Source organism: Rattus norvegicus, chromosome 10 (genome assembly GCF_036323735.1).
Source record: "Rattus norvegicus strain BN/NHsdMcwi chromosome 10, GRCr8, whole genome shotgun sequence".
Taxonomy (NCBI): domain Eukaryota; kingdom Metazoa; phylum Chordata; class Mammalia; order Rodentia; family Muridae; genus Rattus; species Rattus norvegicus.
In genome coordinates, this window is record NC_086028.1 from 87,862,347 (window position 1) to 87,882,050 (window position 19,704).

At 50.3% G+C, this 19,704-nt stretch overlaps 1 protein-coding gene across 5 annotated transcripts; it reads right to left on the minus strand.

Annotated features, from left to right (window-relative positions):
* Positions 1-283: 283 nt before the first annotated feature.
* On the minus strand, positions 284-5,280 carry Slc25a39 (solute carrier family 25, member 39). 5 transcript variants are annotated; one of them, XM_006247374.5, is made up of 12 exons: positions 4,862-5,280; positions 3,698-3,797; positions 3,518-3,577; positions 3,351-3,395; positions 3,001-3,134; positions 2,306-2,373; positions 2,062-2,186; positions 1,586-1,759; positions 1,178-1,287; positions 921-1,002; positions 761-841; positions 284-657 (listed from the first exon to the last, which is right to left on the minus strand). In XM_006247374.5, the coding sequence occupies exons 2-12, from the start codon at positions 3,780-3,782 to the stop codon at positions 542-544; spliced, it is 1,080 nt and encodes a 359-aa protein (XP_006247436.1). In that variant the 5' UTR covers positions 3,783-3,797; positions 4,862-5,280; the 3' UTR covers positions 284-541. The 5 variants fall into 5 exon arrangements, with proteins under 5 accessions (XP_006247436.1, NP_001019963.1, XP_006247438.1 ...); NM_001024792.1 differs by lacking the exon at positions 4,862-5,280 and adding an exon at positions 4,535-4,627; XM_006247376.4 differs by lacking the exon at positions 4,862-5,280 and adding an exon at positions 4,396-4,542.
* Between the last annotated feature and the right edge of the window lie 14,424 nt (positions 5,281-19,704).

The following is a 19,704-nucleotide window of genomic DNA, read 5'->3' on the forward strand; positions in this document are numbered from 1 at the left end:
GGAAACTTGTAAGACAGGGTCTCTGGCTGGCCCAGAACTCACTAAGTAGACCTGGCAGGCCGCAGATCTGCCTGCCATCAACCCTCTGGTGCTGGGATTGAAGGTGCGTGCTACCACACCTGGAGATGCCAGCCTTCTCTGTTTTTCTGTGAAAATGCAATTTGGCTATGTAATCGCACCTGGCCTGGTACTCAAGGCGCTCCTCCTGTCTCAGCCTCCCATGTGTCTAACTAGAGACCCCAACATGTGCACACAAACCCCCAAGACACCTCAGCCACAGCAGTGCACAGAAGATCATCATCTTTAGACAGGGAACAAATGGCTGGGAATTCCGCCTGGCCCGAGCTCGCGGCTCCTCAGGGCCAAGCTATAACAAACATAAGGGACACAAAGCAGGGAATCATCAGATTTGGTCTCGGAGGTAGGGGAGGGAAACAGCAGGAATCCAAATGAGGACAGCCTGGGTGACTGGACTGGGAGGGAAGGCACTTGGCTCAGTCTCCTGTTCCCACCCGGGCAAGAGCCAGTTGCTCCTCAACCTTCAGTGGCCCAGAGGCTGCTCCTGGTTGAGCCTGTGGAAGAAGCTTTTGCCAAACTCGTAAGTGCTGATCATGATGGCGCAGGAGGGCGCAGCCTTGATGATCCTGGGGAGGAAACCTGTGGTACAAAGACAGACCACGGTTAGGGGGCCAGGCCCCTTCACATACATGACATGGACATACATCATGCATGGAGTGCATGCACACAGACAGGCACCCACCTGCAAAGAGTCCCCTGGTGCCAGATTCAGCCTGGATTCTCCGAAGCAGGAGCCAGGTGGAGTCAACTCTTGGCGGCTTCACTGCAGATGCAAGGCCCGGCTCAGTAGGACTCAGTTCCGGGCCCCGGCCTGACCGACACCCTCACTAACCCCAGCTCACCTCTCATAGCCTCCACTGCTCCCAGTGACATTTGTCGCTGTGTCTTCACGACATCGAAGGGTAGGGTAAGGGTGGCAGCCACCTGGTAAGGTGAGGAGAAGGCTCAGCTCCATTCCTAGGCCCTGAGAGGGACTAAGGCATCTCAAGGGCAGCTGAGGAAAGCAAGCAGGCTCCCTGGAAGGCCCTGCTATGTGGAGACCTTCGGGCACTCCTGTAGGACACCTGTGGTGGCCTTACCCCCAATGCAGTCAACTCACCATTCCTGAGATGCCACCAGCCACAAAGCTGATGCCAACAGATGTCTGCTCTTTCTGTCTTGGCCCATTCAGCTGGCTCTTCACCAGCTCATAGTTGAACCAGTATAGAGCTTGGGAAACAGACACACTAATTAAACCCGGGAACCAGGGAAGTGGGCTCCAGACTTCTCATCTCCCACCCACAGCTACACCATCCCAAGTGCAGGCTTGCCTGCTCTGAATCAGGCCCTCAGGACTTAGTTCAGGAAAACCTAGGCAAAACCCTAGCTTCCTGCTAGATCCGTCCTTATATAATGAGGGACCCAAGGCTCAGGGAAGTGATGACTTCACAGCCATTTTAGTAACAGAGGGACTTGGTTAAACATTACCAAGAGCTCTTTAACCCAGGCCCTGACCCTGAGTGCCTACCTGAGAAGGGTACATCTCGAAGAGCTGTGGGACCCCAGCCCAGCCACAGTGAGCGCCAGCCACCCTGAGCCACTGCAGCTTGAACACAGGCAGCCAGTTCGCGGTATGACACATGCTGTGCCTGCAGCTTGGTCCGCACAAGCTCCAAGGGGCTGACCACTGTCACAGTGCCCACTAGGGAGGAGAGGGTTGGTAAGACAGTGTAAAGAGGTCAGGCCACAGATGCCAGGCATTAAAACCCAGCTCTTGCCCCACGGTCTGAGGATTTTTTTTTTTTCTTTTTTCTTTTTTCTTTTTTCCGGAGCTGGGGACCGAACCCAGAGCCTTGCACTTTCTAGGCAAGCACTCTACCACTGAGCTAAATCCCCAACCCTGGTCTGAGGGTTTAATATACTCCCCCACCCCCCAGGCTAGCAGAGTCTGGGACTGGGACCCAGGAGGGACAGAGGAAGGTCAAGGGCCAGAGCTGTGCTCACTTCGGGCGAGGGCACCAGCCACCATTGGTGCGTAGAGGTCAGAGGTCAAGGACTGACCACATAGGAAGGCCTTGAGTTGGTCATAAGCAGTGAAGTAGATGGCAGTGGCTGGTACAGTCATCACCCTGGGAGAATGAAGAGGCCAGGAAAATCACTTAAAGGCTCCCAAACCTTTCAAGCACCCCATTCCCCACCCTGCCAGCGGAGTCAAGGGAAGGCAACGCCCCATGACTAGGGTACTCACAGGGTGGCTGGGAGGCCGCTCCACAGGGTCCTGGTGCCCTCATGCCTCACAATCTTCACAAAGGCATCCTGACCAAGCCAGCAGCAGCCCAGGGGAAAGAAGACAGACATGAACAAGTCTGCAATGGACTAGGCTCAGCTTTTGCCCATAGTTCTGAGTCCTGAGAAGAGCCAGTTAGCTCTACACACATGGCCCCCCATTTGGTTCTAGGTGGACTCCTAGTCACACCCTAAACCTTGAGGAGGTAGCTGGACGGTGGTGCTGCACATCTTTAGTCCCAGCACTCGAGAGGAGAAGGCAGTTGGATCTCTGGGAGTTTGAGGCCAGTGTGGTCTATTATATAGAGGAACCCTGTCTCCTGCCACCTCTGGCTGCCACCACCACCACCCACACACACATACACACAAACAAAACCCAAAACCACAAAAAGCAAAAAAAAAAAAAAAAAATCAAACCTTAGGGAGGGCTAGGGTGCAATTCAGCAGTAAAACACCCCTAATATGCACTCAGGTATTATGTCCTGGTTTTGGTTCTCAACATCAGGACCAAAAAGCATTCTGAAGGAATGGCCTCCCAGGCAAGCCCTTCCTACACTGAATAGCCACCCCATTGGCTTTACACTGCCCACACCTACAGCCTAGCCAAATCGAGTCCCTCAGGGAAACACGGATGTGTGTCCTTGGTACAGAGCTTACCAAGGTGCCAGTGAACCGTGTAGGATCCTGAAACCAGGTGGCGCAGCGAGTACCATTTGGGCACAGGTACAGGGGCTCCAGGACACCATTGCAGTACAGGAGGCACTTCCCTGGGGACTGTAGAGTGGAGGGTGCTGGAAAGAGAACAGACATTAGGAGGAGAGGGCCTGGAGCCTTGCAGGGTGACAGGGCTGGGCCGCTATGCAGATATTCCTGTGTGGGACAGAAGGCTGGCTCATGTCATCTCAAAGTATGCACTAGTCCATGATCGTGGGGACCCCAGGTATTCTAGGGACACTCAACACTTCTTCCTTGGGCCCTCCCAGGGACCTGGGGCTCAGGGAACTCACATTTGGTGTAGGAAAGACTCCAGAATCTGGAGGGAGTTGTCAATTCTGAAACACAAGTCAGCCCTGGTGGTCAGGAATGCTGCCTCCCCCACTGGAACCCCATTTCTGGGAAATCATTATTTTGTCAGGCAGCTCCCCTCGGTCTGGTTCTAAGTTCTGGTACTTACCGCTGGCTACCGTGGGTCTCTGAGACTGAAGGCGGACCTTCACCACATCCAGGGGTGTCACTGGGGAAGGAGGTAAGTTTGAAGGTTCCTTCACCCTCTTCTTCATTAAAACCAAACTGCCTCCAACCTCAGCCCACATTAATTCCCAGCTACCCACACCCCAATCTCCCCAGGTCTTACTGAAGAGGGAGGTGACCACAGCCCCAGCTCCTGAGGCCACCATCTGCTGAAGGGGGCTAATGCCCCCAGGATCCTGATCATCCATCTTTGAGTTTCAATTCTGAAAACACACACCACAGTTAAATGGAGCTTAAGCCCATGACAAGAAAGGCTTGGGAATGGGGGAGCAAGCATGAAGTAAAATGCTCTGGGACTTCAACAACGGCACACTCATCCAGAGTTTGCCTCTATAATCTTTGAAATCTAGAAACGTGCTCACTTTGCCGAGGGGGAAACTAAGGCTCAAGGGTTGCTATGACCTTCGTGGTTACGTCATTCGTTTAGAAAGAAGCTAGAATAGCCGTTGGCCAATGGTAGTGATGGCCATTTCCTCAGCCACATGGTTATTATGCTCCTCCGGATCTCAGAGGCCAAAAGATCAAAACGCCTGAGCCCTTCCACCCAACATCTGGGCGGGCACATGAACGCCCTGGGCGAGGAGAGGTCGAGTCCGGCATCGAGAGAAACTTGTAAACAAATCTGCTGACAGAGAGGCAGGTCCATCTTCCTTCCCAAGATTGCTGGCCCTCCCCCCACACCGCCAGCCCGTGGCCAGACGGGACAGGCCGTAAGGCCTGAATGAGAGGACATTCTCTCTCTGCCTCCTCTCTCTCTTAAATACAAGCCGTGGAGACGGAAGCAGAGACCCGGTAACAAACCCTTTCACCGAGACTCGGCTGCACTCCATGCCCAGGCCCAGCAAAAAGGTTCACGGCGAGGCCCACCCCTTCCCATAGCCTCGATTCGCCTCCCAGCCGGGGACCCTCAGAGAACCCGCTTCATTCCTGGCCCGCCCACCTGGCTCTGAGCCGGTCCTTGCGCCGCGCCACGCCAGGGGCCTGGCGGGCCCATAGCGGCTCCGCGGCCGGTGCAGGGTCCGCGCGTGCCCGCTTCGCACAGCGGCCGCCTGGGAGAGCGGTGGGGCCGACTCCGCCCCCAGCAAGCTAAGCCCCGCCCCGTGGCCGACCGGCCGCGCGCACGGAGTGCAACGAGGTCCGCCCACTCGCGGCCCTCCCCCTCCCACTGGAGTCCCGCCCTTACGCCGCGGCCCCGTGGGCGGGTCCCCGCGGCCCCGCGCTCCTTGCGGCTCTCAGGTCAAGGTCGCCGCCTGGACGGCGCTTGCACCTGGCCACAGTAGCTCTCCTCTGCCCGCGCCCCGGAGGAGCGCTGCCCGGAGAGTCCAGACTTGCGATCGCTGGAACTTTCCAGACCGCGTGGGTATTGCTGCTCCGCGTCCTATAGAAGGCAGCTGCCGCGAGGGTCGGTTCTTCAAGGTCATCAGAGTGTCGGACAGCAATGGCAAACTTCTGCCCACTTAGCTCCGTGGCGGGAGTTTACAATTTATAGCGAGCGTGTTGGCAGGAATTACCATCCTCTTCATTTACGGATGATGAAACGGGGTTGCAACCCTGGAAGGCTTTAGGAACTGCAGGGCAACCCTGTTAGCCGACCTGTAACCTGGGCCAGGCATGGTGGGGCCCTGGGCCAATCAATTTACAGGACTTCTTTGGGCTGAGGACTCCGGGGACACGCAGAGCGTAGAGCAGGGAAGAAAACCCGTGTTTCGCGACAGATCTTAAAGAGTGTTAACACTTTCAAAACTTAAGAGTTGTCTTTTCTTTTCTTTTCTTTTCTTTTTTTTTTTTTTTGAGACAATCTATGTATCTTGACTGGCACAGAGCCTCCAATGTAGGCCAGGATGGCCTCTACCAAAACTTTTCCTAGGTTATTACTGACGAAGGTGCCCCCATTTTACAGAAAATGGAGAGGACTCAAGTTAAAACTTTTGTCACTGCCTTCTCAGATTATGAGTGGGCTTGCACGCAGAGCTGTTTCCGCACCAGCTCAGTACCCAGTACCCCACCACCCGCCTCGCCTTTAAGACTTCCACACTAGCGCGAATTTTAGTCTAACAGGAACCGGAGCACGAGGTGGGAGCCTGCACCTTTAAGAAGAATGGGCCGCGGCTTTGACGTCACTACCTTCTCCGCCCCCCCAGGCCCGGACTGGTTGCGAACGGTGCTGGAGCCGCCCAGCCAGCCCGGCCAGCACGTGGATTCCAAGGGGCCAACCATAATTTTTCCCGGAGAAAACCCTTACGGCATTTCCAGAGCTCAGAACCTCCAGTTTTAGGGGCGGAGTGAGCGCAAACGGATAGTTAGGAAAGCAGCCAATGATCTAGAGGCCTCGGCGATCGGCTGGCCCGGAGGCTGAGGCGGGAGGAGAGTCACGAGTTAAGTGTCGCCTGGGCTACACAGTAGACACTGCCTTGCCCTTCCCATTCTCCTTTCACCCTAAACCTGGCTTAAAAGCAACACAAAAGTCGTTTCATAAACCAGCGGTTAAGCGCCTGCTAAGGTCCTTTCAACCTCAAAGTTAATGGTTTACCAAGTTTCAGAACAGAAAGCTTGCTTTTCTTTTCTGTAGAGGAGAAAACTGAAGGCCCTGTGTGTAATCCCCTACCCTCCCTCCCTCTCTTGTTTATGATTTGGGGTTTGGTTTTGTTTTCTGTTTGTTTTGAAACAGCGCCTCATATAGCACAGGCTAACCCCAAACTCCATGTTTAGGCAAGGATTACCCTGAACTCCTAGATGCTGAGATTACAGGCATGAAAGACCATAGGCCAGCGGTAATTAATTCTTTCCCTACCCCTTGCCCCAAGTTCCAGTTTACAGATGAGAAAAGAGTCCCCTGAAGTAACTCAAAAGAACCTACCTGCTCTCAATGAGGTTACTGTGCCAGGGGGTGGGGCATGTGGCCATCATTCGGATGAAAAGATCCAAACAATCACTTCGCACTGACATGAGACTGCGAATGATAGCAGCAGATGGAGATGGACTAGTATCAAGGCCTGCCTGGCTAGGAACTGGAACAAGGCAAGCCCTGGGGCAGGCAGGATTGTGAAGCCTCCAGTTTGCACCCCCAAAGCCTGTGAAAACATTTATAGGTGGAGGCAGAACTTCAGTCCGATGTTGAGATCCAAGCAACACCTCTCTGTCCAAGGCCAACACTGTCACCATCTGGTGGAACCTTCCAGAGGCAAACTTCTGTCCAACCAAGTTCTTCCCCACCCTCCCAAGAGAAGTCCAAATTTCAGGCCCAGGAAGGACTGAATGTGAATTCTGACCAGTGGAACGAGGGAAGGAAGGGTGGCAGAGCCACAGCAAAATGGAGAAAAGTGGGCCGGGATCACCACGATGCTCTGTAACGTGGAGAACAGAGGCCACAATCACTTATTTTTGTTGTGTTTTGAGACAGGTTCTCACTATGTAGCTGTCCTGGGGTTCACTAAATGAGCCAGGCTGACCTTGAACTCACAGAGATCCACCCACATCATCTGTCTCCCAAGTGCTGGGATTGATCTTAAGCAACACATGCTGGGTTGCTTAGGAGCAAATGAAATCTAAATAAGTCTCAAATTGGGGACGGGGGTGGGGGGCTGGGGAGAGCAAGCATACCAGAGCCAGTGCAATGGTTGTGGTGAATCCAGGTAACTCTGGTATATTGGGGCTCACGGTCTCATTCTTAAAAAGCTGGTAAGCAACAGGAACCCTTCCTAAATGCAGTATCTTATTTTTAGAATCAGAGCTAGCATAAAGTTGCTTTTGTTTATTTTATCCTCCTTTATTTTGAGAGAGGGGAGGGGATATCAATAGATAGACTAGGCTATCCTAACGGTCACTTTGCCAACCAGGCTGGCCTTGAACTCTCAGAGGTCCATCTGCCTCTGCCTCCTGAATGCTGGAACCAAAGGCATCCTCTACCATGTCCAGCCCCAAAGGATGGCTTTGTTTTGAAATGTAAGGCACATGGTTCACCTAAGACTGTATCTCAGTGTCACACCATGCACTTAGCACTCACGAGGCCCCACAATCCACAGCTCTGCCAACCAAACAATATAATTATCCAGCTTAGCCCCACTGGCAAAAGGCCTCCCTTCCTGGCTTTTTCCTCTCCCACTTGGTGACCCAAGTAAGTATGGTGTGTGTGGTTGACTCCCCAGTGCTTCATTTGAGAGACCCTGCCTTGAATGTGGCCTGCAGAAGTAGATACCCCCATGGGGCCCTGAAGACGACCTTCCAGAACCCGCCTCTGCCTCCAGAGCACTGACTGCTAGAGGGTGGATTTCTAAGTGTCTTGTGCCAGGCAGTTTAGGGACGTAGAACTATCAGCACTCTAAAGGTCTAAACACCGACTCAGCCAAGCTACTTAACTCCTTCTGGCCAGCTGATTTCACAAGAACAAAATGACAGAGTTGTCCTTCGCCGAAGCCTGTTTGCATCAGCCAAAAATCACATTACCGAAATGCTAAGAGCATGAGGCCGGATGATCAGCCTCACCCACTGTGAAAGGGAGTCAGAGGCCTGCATCCTGATATAAAGCAATTTCTAAAGTAAAATGCTGCCGGGGAACGTGGCTCAGTAGTAGGGCGCTTGCCTAGCACACGGGGATCCATCCCTAGCATGGAAACCAGAAAGTTGAACGGCGGTAATACCAGACATCGCGCTTAGCAGGAGCAGCACCGCCCCCTAGGGGACATCTCTGAAATCTGACGCTGGCCGCGGCTTTGGGTTATCAGAAGTATGTCCTGTAGCGTGCAGAGCATTCCGACACAACATGAACTTTCAACGATAAAACCACACACGTCGCTAAGTTTTCCTTCATCGGGGCCATTACAAGCATGAAAAACTTGTTCATAATTATCAGTTGTTGATGACAACTTCATCCCAACTTTTTGTGTACGATGATGTATCTGTGTGAGGGGTGAGGGGCGTGTGTGTGTGTGTGTGTGTGTGTGTGTGTTTGTGTGTGTGCGCGCGCGCGCGCGCGCGCGCATGCGCGGTCAGGGATCAAACAAGGATGTCGTTCCCCAACTACTGTCTACTTTTGTTTTGTTTGAAGCAAGTTATCTTACTAATCCGGAACTTGGCAGCATAGTCTAGGCTAACTAGCTGCTGATCCTCAGGGCTCTGCCTGTCTCCATCTCCCCAGCACTGAGGACATAAAAGCATGCCACAACGCTCAGCTTTTTTTTTTTTTTTCCTTTTCTTTTTTCCGGAGCTGGGGACCGAACCCAGGGACTTGCGCATGCTAGGCAAGCGCTCTACCACTGAGCTAAATCCCCAACCCCAACGCTCAGCTTTATATGTGGACGCCGGGATCAAACTCAGGTATTCATGCTCGCAAAGCATGTAGTTTACCAACCGAGCTGTCTCTCAGTCCCTACGTCCAAATCCTTTTTAAAGATCTTTTATTTTATGCATATTTTGTCTACATGTCTGTGTGTGTTACATGCATGCCTGGTGCCCACAAAGTCAGAAGTGGACTTCTGATTTCCCTAGGACTAGAGCTATAGATGTGAGTCGCCACATGGATGCTGGGAACAGAACCCAGGTCCTCTGCAAGAGTAATAAAGACTTTTAACTGCAGATCCAACTTTCCGGTGCCCCCACATATTTAATAATTTTTTTCAGTGTTGGGGAGATGGCTCAGGGATTAAGAGCACTGGCTGCTCTTCCAAAGGAACTGCGTTCAATTCTCAGCAACCACAGGGGAGCTTAACATCTGTAAATCCAGTCCCCGGGGATCTGACACCTTCTGGCCTCCATGGGTACTGCATACCCATGGATCGGTACACATAATTAAAACATAATAAAAATGTTTGCTATTCATTTTCCAGGAATAAAGCTACCGTGGACCCTAAGAAAACAGTAATTTATCTTTTTCCTTAACATTACAAAAGAGGGCTGACTGCTCTTCCAGAGGTCCTGAGTTCAATTCCCAGCAACCACATGGTGGCTCACAACCATCTGTAATGGGATCTGATGCCCTTTTCTGGTGTGTCTTAAGATGATGTCAGTATACAGTGTATTTACACAAAACGAATAAATCTCGAAAAAAAAAGACACATTACAGCTTGAAACTTTATTCTGGTTTCTAAGTGTTATGTGTAGCAAGACCACAGGACCTATGAATTTCATGAATGAATGTTTTATTTTGGGGGCTGGGGGTGAGACAGGGTAGCTCAGAACTTGTTATGGAGCTGAGGCTGGCCTGGAGTTCTGGATCCTCCTCTTCCTCCCTTGCCCGAGTTCTGGGAATGCAGGCCGGTGCTGCCACATCTAACTTACACTGCTGAACGTTAAGGTGAAATAGAGAGTAGGCATTACCAAAAGCAGGCTCTGGAGACTGGAGTGCAGACCCTTCCCCATTCCACACAGTGCCCGATGCCTCTGGAAACCGCAAGTCCGGTTTAACAGTGTGTGGCCTTCATTGTTCTGAGAGGCTCTAGTGCGTTTAGAGGTTCCTTTTCCAAGACCATTCTACTGCCATGAACAAGGCCTCTGGGATAAAGGGGGTAAAATATCCATTAGATCACCGTAGACCAAGAAGCAGGTACACTGGCTGTACCTACCACAAAGGTTTGTGTTAAAGATTCCAGGCAAGCTTACTGGAAGGGTTACTGTCCTGAAAATCAGGGTACTAGCAGAACACAATTGTTCTTGCTGGTTTGACTTTGAGGTTTGTTCCAGGTTGTAATTTTTGAGACCTGGTTGTCCTAGGCTGACCTCAGACTCTCTGTGTAACTGATCTTGAACTCCTAATCCTCCTGCCTCTACAGAGCAAGCACTCTACAGAGCTACAGCCTTAACCTGTTTGTCTCTAGAGACAGTCTTGCTATGTAGCCTAATTAGCCTTAAACCTAACATCCTCCTGCCTCAGCCTCCCCAGTGCTGGCTGGAATTTACAGGCACAAGTCAACCCAATATGGCTAAATCCCTACTTTTTTACAAACACTAAAACAGGCTGAACCAGTAGCCTACCTGACGGGTGGCAGAAAGTCTGATGCATGGAGACAGGTTTCTTCCCTAACTGGTTGGCCTGTCTCCTCTCGAGGCTTCACAGCAGTTTGATCTCTGACCTGTTCTTCCCCTCGGCACCAGACTGCACCCAGGATCTTGCCTGTGCTAGGCAACTGCTTCCCCACTGAGCTACAGAATCTGTTTCTTCAACTTTATCAACGCTGATGCTACCAAGAGAGACCCTGCTCCCTTCTTGGGAGTCACTAAGGTCTCAGTGGAGAAAGGTGGCTATGGCTTGTGACCTGAAAAGGCGTCCTGTATGAGCAGCTCCTGGCCACTTTCCTCCATCCCTGCAGCCTTCTCTTGTCTCTCTGGGCTCCTGGGGATGTGGATGCTGCAGTCAAACCTGGGTCCCCTCCCACTGCTTTGGAGACAGAGCAACAGGTCACTCATAGGAGCCCTTTGATGTTGTAAAACAAAACAAAATTCCTCTCTGCTTTTAATACGCCATTTTACAGGATTTCTTCATCTCCATTATCCTATTTGAATCTCACATGCAGAAGCCGTGCCAAGGGTGTTGTGTGCTCATTCTAATAAGGAGGAAACTGAATTGGGGAGAGGAAGCAGGGGTGGGGGCGGAGGGTTAAGTAGTGTTGTATGTAACAATTTCCCCTGAATTGAAACATTCTGGAGGCTCAGGAAGTTCTAAAATAAGGCTCCTAAAGCCTCAGGAAGACCCTGAAACTATCAGATTCACAAAACTCCCTCCCAAAGATCAAATAAGACATAAGGGCTGTGGAGAAGAGAGGAGGGGAGGGGAGGGGAGGGGAGGGGAGGGGAGGGGAGGAGACTGAGGAGAGAGGGGAGGAGGCGATGCCCAGCTGTCAAGCTGCCTTTAAGCAGTACACAGAGGTCTAGAACTCCAGCTTTTGTGAGTCACAGTCCATGCTGGGGCAGGCCTTTATTGCTGCTGCGCCAGTCACACTCCCATCAGCGACACTTACAAACTCACTGATTCTCCACGTTGTGCTTTGGCATTAATTTGACCTGTCACGGATTCCCTACTCAGGGGGAGTAGATGCTTCCTCATGTCTCCCCAGGAATAGTGTCCCACAACGAGGCCTGGACAGTCCATGCCTGGACAAATACAAGTTGAGAGCACTGGTTGCACGGCCCCTGTCCCGGATGCTGAGGCACACAATTGAAGTCGGTCTGCCTGAGGGTGGAGTAATCCTAGCAGAAATCCTGGTAAGGTCACCTCTCCCTGTGTGGTCTGGGATGGAGTCCCTCCTTGCTGTAGTGGGGGTCATGTGCACCCTGTGATGGATGATAGGAAGTGAAAAATAATGCCTTATGAGCTAAGAACGAAGTGTCCGTGGAGGGAATCCATTGATAACCACCATCCTCTACTTGGTATGGGGTGGTGTGCCTCCTTGAGTACAGGGTGTCCCCGAAACAGCTAATGGAGTAAAGAAATATATTAAAGTCCCTGGAACGGGCTAGAGAGATGGCTCAGTGGTTAAGAGCACTGACTGCTCTTCCAGAGGTCCTGAGTTCAAATTCCAACAACCACATGGTGGCTCACAACCATCTGTAATGGGATCTGATGCTCTCTTCTGGTGTGTGTGAAGACAGCTACAGTGTACTCATATAAATAAATAAATAAATAAATAAATAAATAAATAAATCTGTAAAGTCCCTGAAAGCAGCATGTACAAGAGTTGACAGCTCTGGTGGCAATCGTGTGACCCCTGCTATGGACAGAAGATATTCAACTGAGGCTCAGCTGTCTTCCCAGAAGGAAGGAGTGATAACAGAACATGCAGTTGTGAACTTCTGTATTAGCTTCTCTCTTTCCTTCTTTCTTTCCTTCTTTCTTTCTTTCTTTCTTTCTTTCTCTCTTTCTTTCTCTCTTTCATGTACATGAGTACACTGTCACTCTCTTCAGACACACCAGAAGAGGGCATCAGATCCCATTACAGACGGCTGTGAGGCACCATGTGGTTGCTGGGAATTGAACTCAGGACGTCTGGAAGAGCAGTCAGGGCTCTTAACCGCTGAGCCATCTCTCCAGCCCCTACATTAGCTTCTGATGTGGAAAATAAAGCAAAAAGTCATGGGTGAATGAGATGAAGGTGTTGGCTTAATGCTTACGGCCCGAGGACTAACGGTGAAGAAAGGATGATTTCGTTTTAAAGAGCCTTTACTGGGGTCCAAAAAGTTGGAGCTTATGGGACGAATCAGACGGCGAAGGGAAAAAATGAGATCCTGCCAGCCTGCAACGCACAGAAAGCAGGATCCTGGCTCACTGTGCCGACTGACACAACCATAAAAATAGCCTGATCCAAGAGACAGTGGGAGTCTGGAGCTTTCGCTCTCCCATCAGCTTGAGTCGCAAGAGCATGAAACAAACCATAAAAAGTTCAGCTGCAGCCTGACTCATGAGGCTGTAGGGTATGGAGTGTCCTGGTTAGGGTTTCTGTTGTTGCAACCGTGGCCAAAGCGAGTTTGGAGGAAAGGGTTAAGTCAGCTCACACTTCCACATCACTGTTCATCATCAAAGGCAGTCAAGACAGGAACTCAAACAGGGCAGGAACTGGAGCCAGGAGCTGATGCAGAGACCACGAAGGGGTGCTGCTTATTATCGTGGCTCGCTCATCCTGATTTCTTCTAGAACCCGGGACCACCAGTGCAGGGATAACACCATCCACAGTAGTGGCTCTCTCCTGCCAATCACTAATTAACAGGATGCCCAGGTAGTGGTGGGCTGCGGCTGTAGCTGGGTACAATTTTAATCCCAGCTCTAGGGAGGCGGAAGCAGGTGGATCTCCGTGGGTTCAAGGATAGCCTGAGCTACAGAGCTAGTTCCAAGATAGCCAGAGTTGTCTTGAAAAATAAAAACCAGGTGGTGGGGAGATGGCTCAGTAGTTAAGAGCACCAACTGCTCTTCCAGAGGTCCTGAGTTCAAATCCCAGCAACCACATGGTGGCTCACAACCGTCTGTAATGGGAATCTGATGCCTTTTTCTGGTGTGTCTGAAGAGAGCGGCAGTGCACTCACATACATAAAATAAATAAAATCTTAAAAGAAAAAGAAAAATGAGAGAGAGAGAGACAGACAGAGGGAGGGAGGGAGAGAGAGAGAGGGAGAGAGAGAGAGATCCCATCCCATAGGCTTGCCCACTGCCCAATCTTTGGGGGCATTTTCTCTCAGATGACTTTAGCATGTATCGGTTGTCATAAAACTGGCCAGTGGGGTTGGGGATTTAGCTCAGTGGTAGAGCGCTTGCCTAGCAAGCGCAAGGCCCTGGGTTCGGTCCCCAGCTCCGGAAAAAAAAAAAAAAAAGAAAAAGAAAAAAAAAAAAAAACAAAAAACAAAAAACAAAAAACTGGCCAGTACATGGAAGCAGATGGGCTTCTTCTGAGTGCTTCGGCCACATAACCTAAGAAAAATCAGTCCCTGGTGGACTAGCTCCTAGGAGCCATTTGAGACACTAATTATGACCTGCTGAGGTTCCCATAATTATCAGTCAGGCCTTGGGAGATAAGGAAGGAAGGAAGGGAGGACAGGTGTTATTAAGAGAATTAGGAGGTGCTTGGTGCCCAGGTCCCTGGACCTGGTGGCTCTGTGTTTAGAGGATTAAAAGACTGGTTGATGTGGGCTAGACAGATGGCTCAGTGGTTAACAGCATTCTGCTCTGGAGGAGAACACTGTGAAGGATGGGTTCAGTTCCCAGTACCCACATGGTGTCTCACAACTGTTTCTAGTTCCAGAGTATTCAATACTCATCCCTGATCTCTGTGGCGCTAGGCATACAACTGGCGCACAGACACAGGTAAAGCACTCATACACATTTAAAAATTTCTTAAAGATTTATTTAATGTATCTGAGTACACTGTTGCTGTCTTCAGATACACCAGAAGAGGGCATTGGATCCCATTACAGATGGTTGTGAGCCACCATGTGGCTGCTGGGAATTGAACTCAGGACCTCAGTCAGTGCTCTTAACCAGTAAGTCATCTCTCCGGCCCCTAAAAAAAATTTTTTTAATTGATCAATCCAACCAGGACCTTAAAAATGGCACTATGGGGCTTTCGTGACTTTGATAAACCTGATGGTGGGTCATGATCTTTGAAGGAAGAACTCTGACAAGCCTGTGCAGTGCAGGCCAGCATGGAAAGGAGATTCGAGAAATACAAAAGAGGCTAGAAGAAGACAGAGAAAGGGGTCAGAATCACTCACAGGCAGATGTGGAATGGCAACTTTAAAAACTTGACAAGCCAGGCACAGGCCTTCAATCCCAGCACTTGGAAGGCAGAGGCAGGTGGATCTCTGTGAGTTGAAGGCCAGTCTGGTCTACAGAGTGGTTCCAGATCAGCCAGGGCTACATGGTGAGAGTTTGTCTCAAAACAAAATGAATCAACAGAAAGCCAAATGCTATATATAGTAGAAGGCTTCTGGAAGACTTTGAAACCTAATCAGGAGGCCATAAACGATATTAGGTCAGTCCTGAGGAATGGAAAATACTTTCCCCAGAGTATGGGGTGTACGGTACTCAGAGGGTGGGGAGGGTAGAGATTTTTAACCCAGGCCCTTTCAGCAGTCTGCTATGTAGGGGAAAGGCAAGGGCTACGGTGTTGGGTGGGAGCCTGTCTGACAAGGAAGCTGGCTCCTGCAGCAGGCATGACAGGTTACCATGCAGACCTTGAGCCTGTGCCAGAGTAGTCAGGCAAGCTGGCCCCTGCTGACATCATCAGAGTAGCCCCGAAGCATCAGCAGTACCCAGGATGAGGGGGCAGGATGGCTTGAAGGAAAGGACCATAGATTCTGGAGGTAGTGTCTCCCATCCATGACACTGTACCCAATGTTACTCTTTTGATGAAAACATTAACTCAAGTGATAAAAATCTTTCCGTGCTGCGTGGAACCTCCTTATGATTTCTCTGGTAGTCTGTATTCCCCTTAGCCACTCAAGACCAACTAGCACATACCTGGAGAAAATGATGCTGGTCATTCCAAGACCCTATCCATCCTCTATAACGGGATTCTGTTACATAATCCTAAGTCTTGAGCATCTTAAGGATTTATACACGTATTGTAAAAACAGCAAATATTTTAAAAAGCATATCCTTTAGCGGAAAGACACCACTATGACCACAAAAATCATAAGGTTATTAAATAATAAAAATCCCAATGCCCGGGGGTTGGGGATTTAGCTCAGTGGTAGAGCGCTTGCCTAGCAAGCACTAGGCCCTGGGTTCGGTCCCCAGCTCCGGAAAAAAGAAAAAAAAAAGAAAAAAAAAAGAAAAAAAAAGAAAAAAATCCCAATGCCCAAGGTAGGCTACAGCTCTATGAACTGTTGGCCAAGGAGGAGGCACCAGAAGCCCCCAAAATGGTAAGGCTATTGCCATTGTTGTTGGTGGCATGCCATAAACAGAAGACCCTGTTGCTAAAAACAACACATCCCTGAAGAAACTGACCTGAGGATGAACTGGAAACCCTTGTCCTGCTGGCCTACTTTCTTAATGTTGGAAGGCACTGGGCAGGCTGCTAGGGAGACTTGTTGTCCACAGTTCTATTTGGCTGTGGTCCCCGCATGCTACACGATCAAAATGCCAAGAAGGGGCGGCTGCAGAGGCAGTATTGGCACTATGTGTTTCCGGTGCAACCGGATTGTTCCAGATTCAATGCCTGTGCCACGGGAGGGAATTCATGCTTGGTGGTGTAAATCAGGACAGAAACCAGTGGCTGGGGAGGTCGGAGGCTCCGGTGGGAAAAGACCTGCTACTGTTTTGTTAAACTGGTACAATGTGCCTATCAGACTGCCTTCTAAACATTTGTGCCGGAGTTGGGGATTTAGCTCAGCGGTAGAGCGCTTGCCTAGCGAGCGCAAGGCCCTGGGTTCGGTCCCCAGCTCTGAAAGAAAAAAAAAAAAAGAAATGTAAATATAAACATTTGTGCCTACACCCTGTGGATCATTGCTGCCAGCCTCGGTCAGAGGGAAACTTCTTCTTCTTCTTTTTTTTTAAAGAATCTATTATTTCCTTTCAGCTAAGAAACTTTTTAAAAGATGAGCTCTTCTTTTTTTAAAAAAAATTATTTATTTAATGTATATGAATACACTGTCACTGTCTTCAGACACACCAGAAGAGGGCATCAGATCCCATTACAGATGGTTGTGAGCCACCATGTGGTTGCTGGGAATTGAACTCAGGACCTCTGGAAGGGCAGTCAGTGCTCTTAACCACTGAGCCATCTCTCTAGCCCAAAGGGAAACTTCTTTTGCTAATTTTTTAAAATTATGTGGAGTTGAGTGTGTGTGTGTGTGTGTGTGTGTGTGTGTGTGTGTGTGTGTGTGTGTGTTGAAAGAGAAAAACTTGTAAGAGTTAGTTCTCTTTCCATTACGTGGGTCCTCTGTGATGCAGAGCAGTTCAGACATTCACAGCACACTGGATTCTCATCTCTGTGCTTCCTTCCAGTTCCTCTCAGCCCCACAGTTGGGAAGACTGCAGTGTCCACAGTCCAGGTTGCTCTCATTTCCGCCTATGCTGGTCCCTGGACCTGACTGCCCTTGACCACAGAGAGGCTCTAAGCTTAGAGTTCACAGATTCAGAGACATGGGGTTAGCCTGGCTGCTAAGCTGCTCCCCACCTCTCTCCAGCCCAGGGGACCACTCCAGTTCCAATAGCCCTTTCTTCCTAAAGAGGGATACTTTCTCTATCTGTAGCAGAATTTAAGGTCAGATATCTTAGGAGGGACACAGCCTCGCTGTCCCTGGAGGGAACTGGGTCAGATTAGGCTTGGATCTGAAATGTCCCCTCACAAAAGGCTCCAGTGCGGAAGGTTTGATCCATAGGTGGTGGTGCCCTCGAGAGTGCCAATACCCTAAGAGTTCATCCATGGGCTAGAGAGATGGCTCAGTGGTTAAGAGCACTGACTGCTCTTCCCGAGGTCCTGAGTTCAATTCCCAGCAACCACATGGTGGCTCACAACCATCTGTAATGGGATCTGATGCCCTCTTCTGGTGTGTCTGAAGACAGCTACAGTGTACTTATATATAATAAATAAATAAATCTTAAAAAAAAAGTTAATCCACATCACCGGGCAGTGGTGGTGTATGCCTTTAGTCCTGGCACTCAAGATGCAGAAGCAACGGATCTCTGAGTTGGGGGCCAACCTGGTGTACAGAGTTCCAGGATAGCCATAGCTACAAAAGGAAATGGGATGATAGCTTAATGGGCTATTAGCAGGTAGGGCCTTTTTGAAGGATGTATCACTCACACACACACACACACACACACACACACACACACACACACACACACTCTCTGTCCCCTTGCTTTTTGTCTGTCCTGAATGCCAAGGGGTTCAGCCACATCCAACTCCCGAAACAATGGAGCCAGCCGACTGAATCCCAAAACATTGGAAACTGACCAAAAAATGTTCTCCTCTCTTCAGCTGATACACACATACAATAATTATCTTGCATGCATGTGGATGTGAACGAATGGGAGTGTAAAAGTGGAATGGGGTTCATGTGGAGGTCGTAAGGCAACTTACCAGACTCAATTTTATCCTCCAACGTATGGGCCCCCAAATATTGAACTCAGGTCATCAGGCATGATGCGAAACTCAGCCATTAAACTGTCTCACCAGCCCAAGTCTGTTTCTGTTGTTTTGAATCTTTGACTAACAAGGGAGGCTTCTGGAGACCCGCTCAGATCTCAGCCCCATCTTCTTTCCTTTTTATGAGAATAGGTATTTTTTTTCTGCATGTACGCCTATGGGCCACGTGTGTGACCAGTGCCTACGGAAACCAGAGAAGGGCTCAGATTCTGTGGAACTGGACCTAACAGCTGTGAGCTGCCATTTGGAAACTGGGAATGGAACTTTGGAGGAGCAGCCAGTGCTCTGAGCCACCGAGCCATCTCGCCAGCCTCCTTGTCCCATCATGAACTAAAGCATGCTGTTCCCAAGCCTGTGAGGCTGGTGGAGCATCTCCTGGTTCTCCTCACGTTTGATTTTTTTTTTTTTTTTTTTTGCTTCTTTTTTTTCGGAGCTGGGGACAGAACCCAGGGCCTTGCGCTTCCTAGGCAAGCGCTCTACCACTGAGCTAAATCCCCAACCCCCTCACGTTTGATTTTAGGATGAGGAAGGGTCCCAGGAATTCACACTGCATCTCGAGGGCCCGGGACTGAGACAAGGTCTTGCTATCTACCCCAGGTTGGCTTTGTAGTCCAGGCTGGCACTGAACTTAAAGCAATTCTCCTGTCTCAGCCTTCTGAGTGCTGGAATCATAGGCTCTCACCAGCTCACCTGGCTGGCACTGCATTTAAAATCAGAGAAGCTGGAGGCTGAGAGGAATCCTGACTTGGGATTCATGACAGGCTACATCATTCAGGGTCCAGAGCAAATGAAAATGCAGGGTCCCTTTGTTCGAAAATTATTAAGAACTTCATGGGCAGGGGTGTAGTTAAGGAGAGAGTGCTTGCACAGCGTACACGAATGACACGAATGAGGGCTTAGCTTCCATCCTCAATACTGAGGGGAAAATGGAATTTCAAGGAGCCTATTGGAGCCCAGTGTGCTTGCGCATATGTTTGGTCCTGGCCCTCAGGAGGCAGAGGCCAGTGGATCTCTGTGACTTCGAGGCCTGCTTGGTCTGCATACTGAGCTCCAGGTCAGATAGGGCTTCATCATGAGACTCTGACTCAAAGCAAACAAACAAAAAACTGAGAGGAGAGAATCAACCAAGCCCAGTGCCCCGATCGCTTCCTTGTGAAGGTGCCCCTGCCTCAACCATGGACACTATCTATCTCCTGAGCCCACCAGGCCTCAGTTTCCTCCTCTGCAAAGTGAGGGGATCCCTGGGTCCCAGTCTTCCTCCCGAGCTAACTTTCTGGAACCACCTCCCAGGATCCTAGTCTCCCTGGTCTCCTATCCAGGCCATGGAAGATGGGTGATTATGTGACTCAGTTTACACAGGAGGGTCCGAGGGTGAGCTAGTCTTCTGTGCTGTGATTCATCCTACCTTGTGTGTCCTGGGGCCAGGGCTGGAAGGCAGGGGCCTGAGAAAGGAGAGCAAAAACTGCTCGTGACAGTGTGACTCAGGCAAGAGAGGCAGAGTGGGGGATGGGAGGCTGGGCTGCTTCTGCGCTCTCTCCTG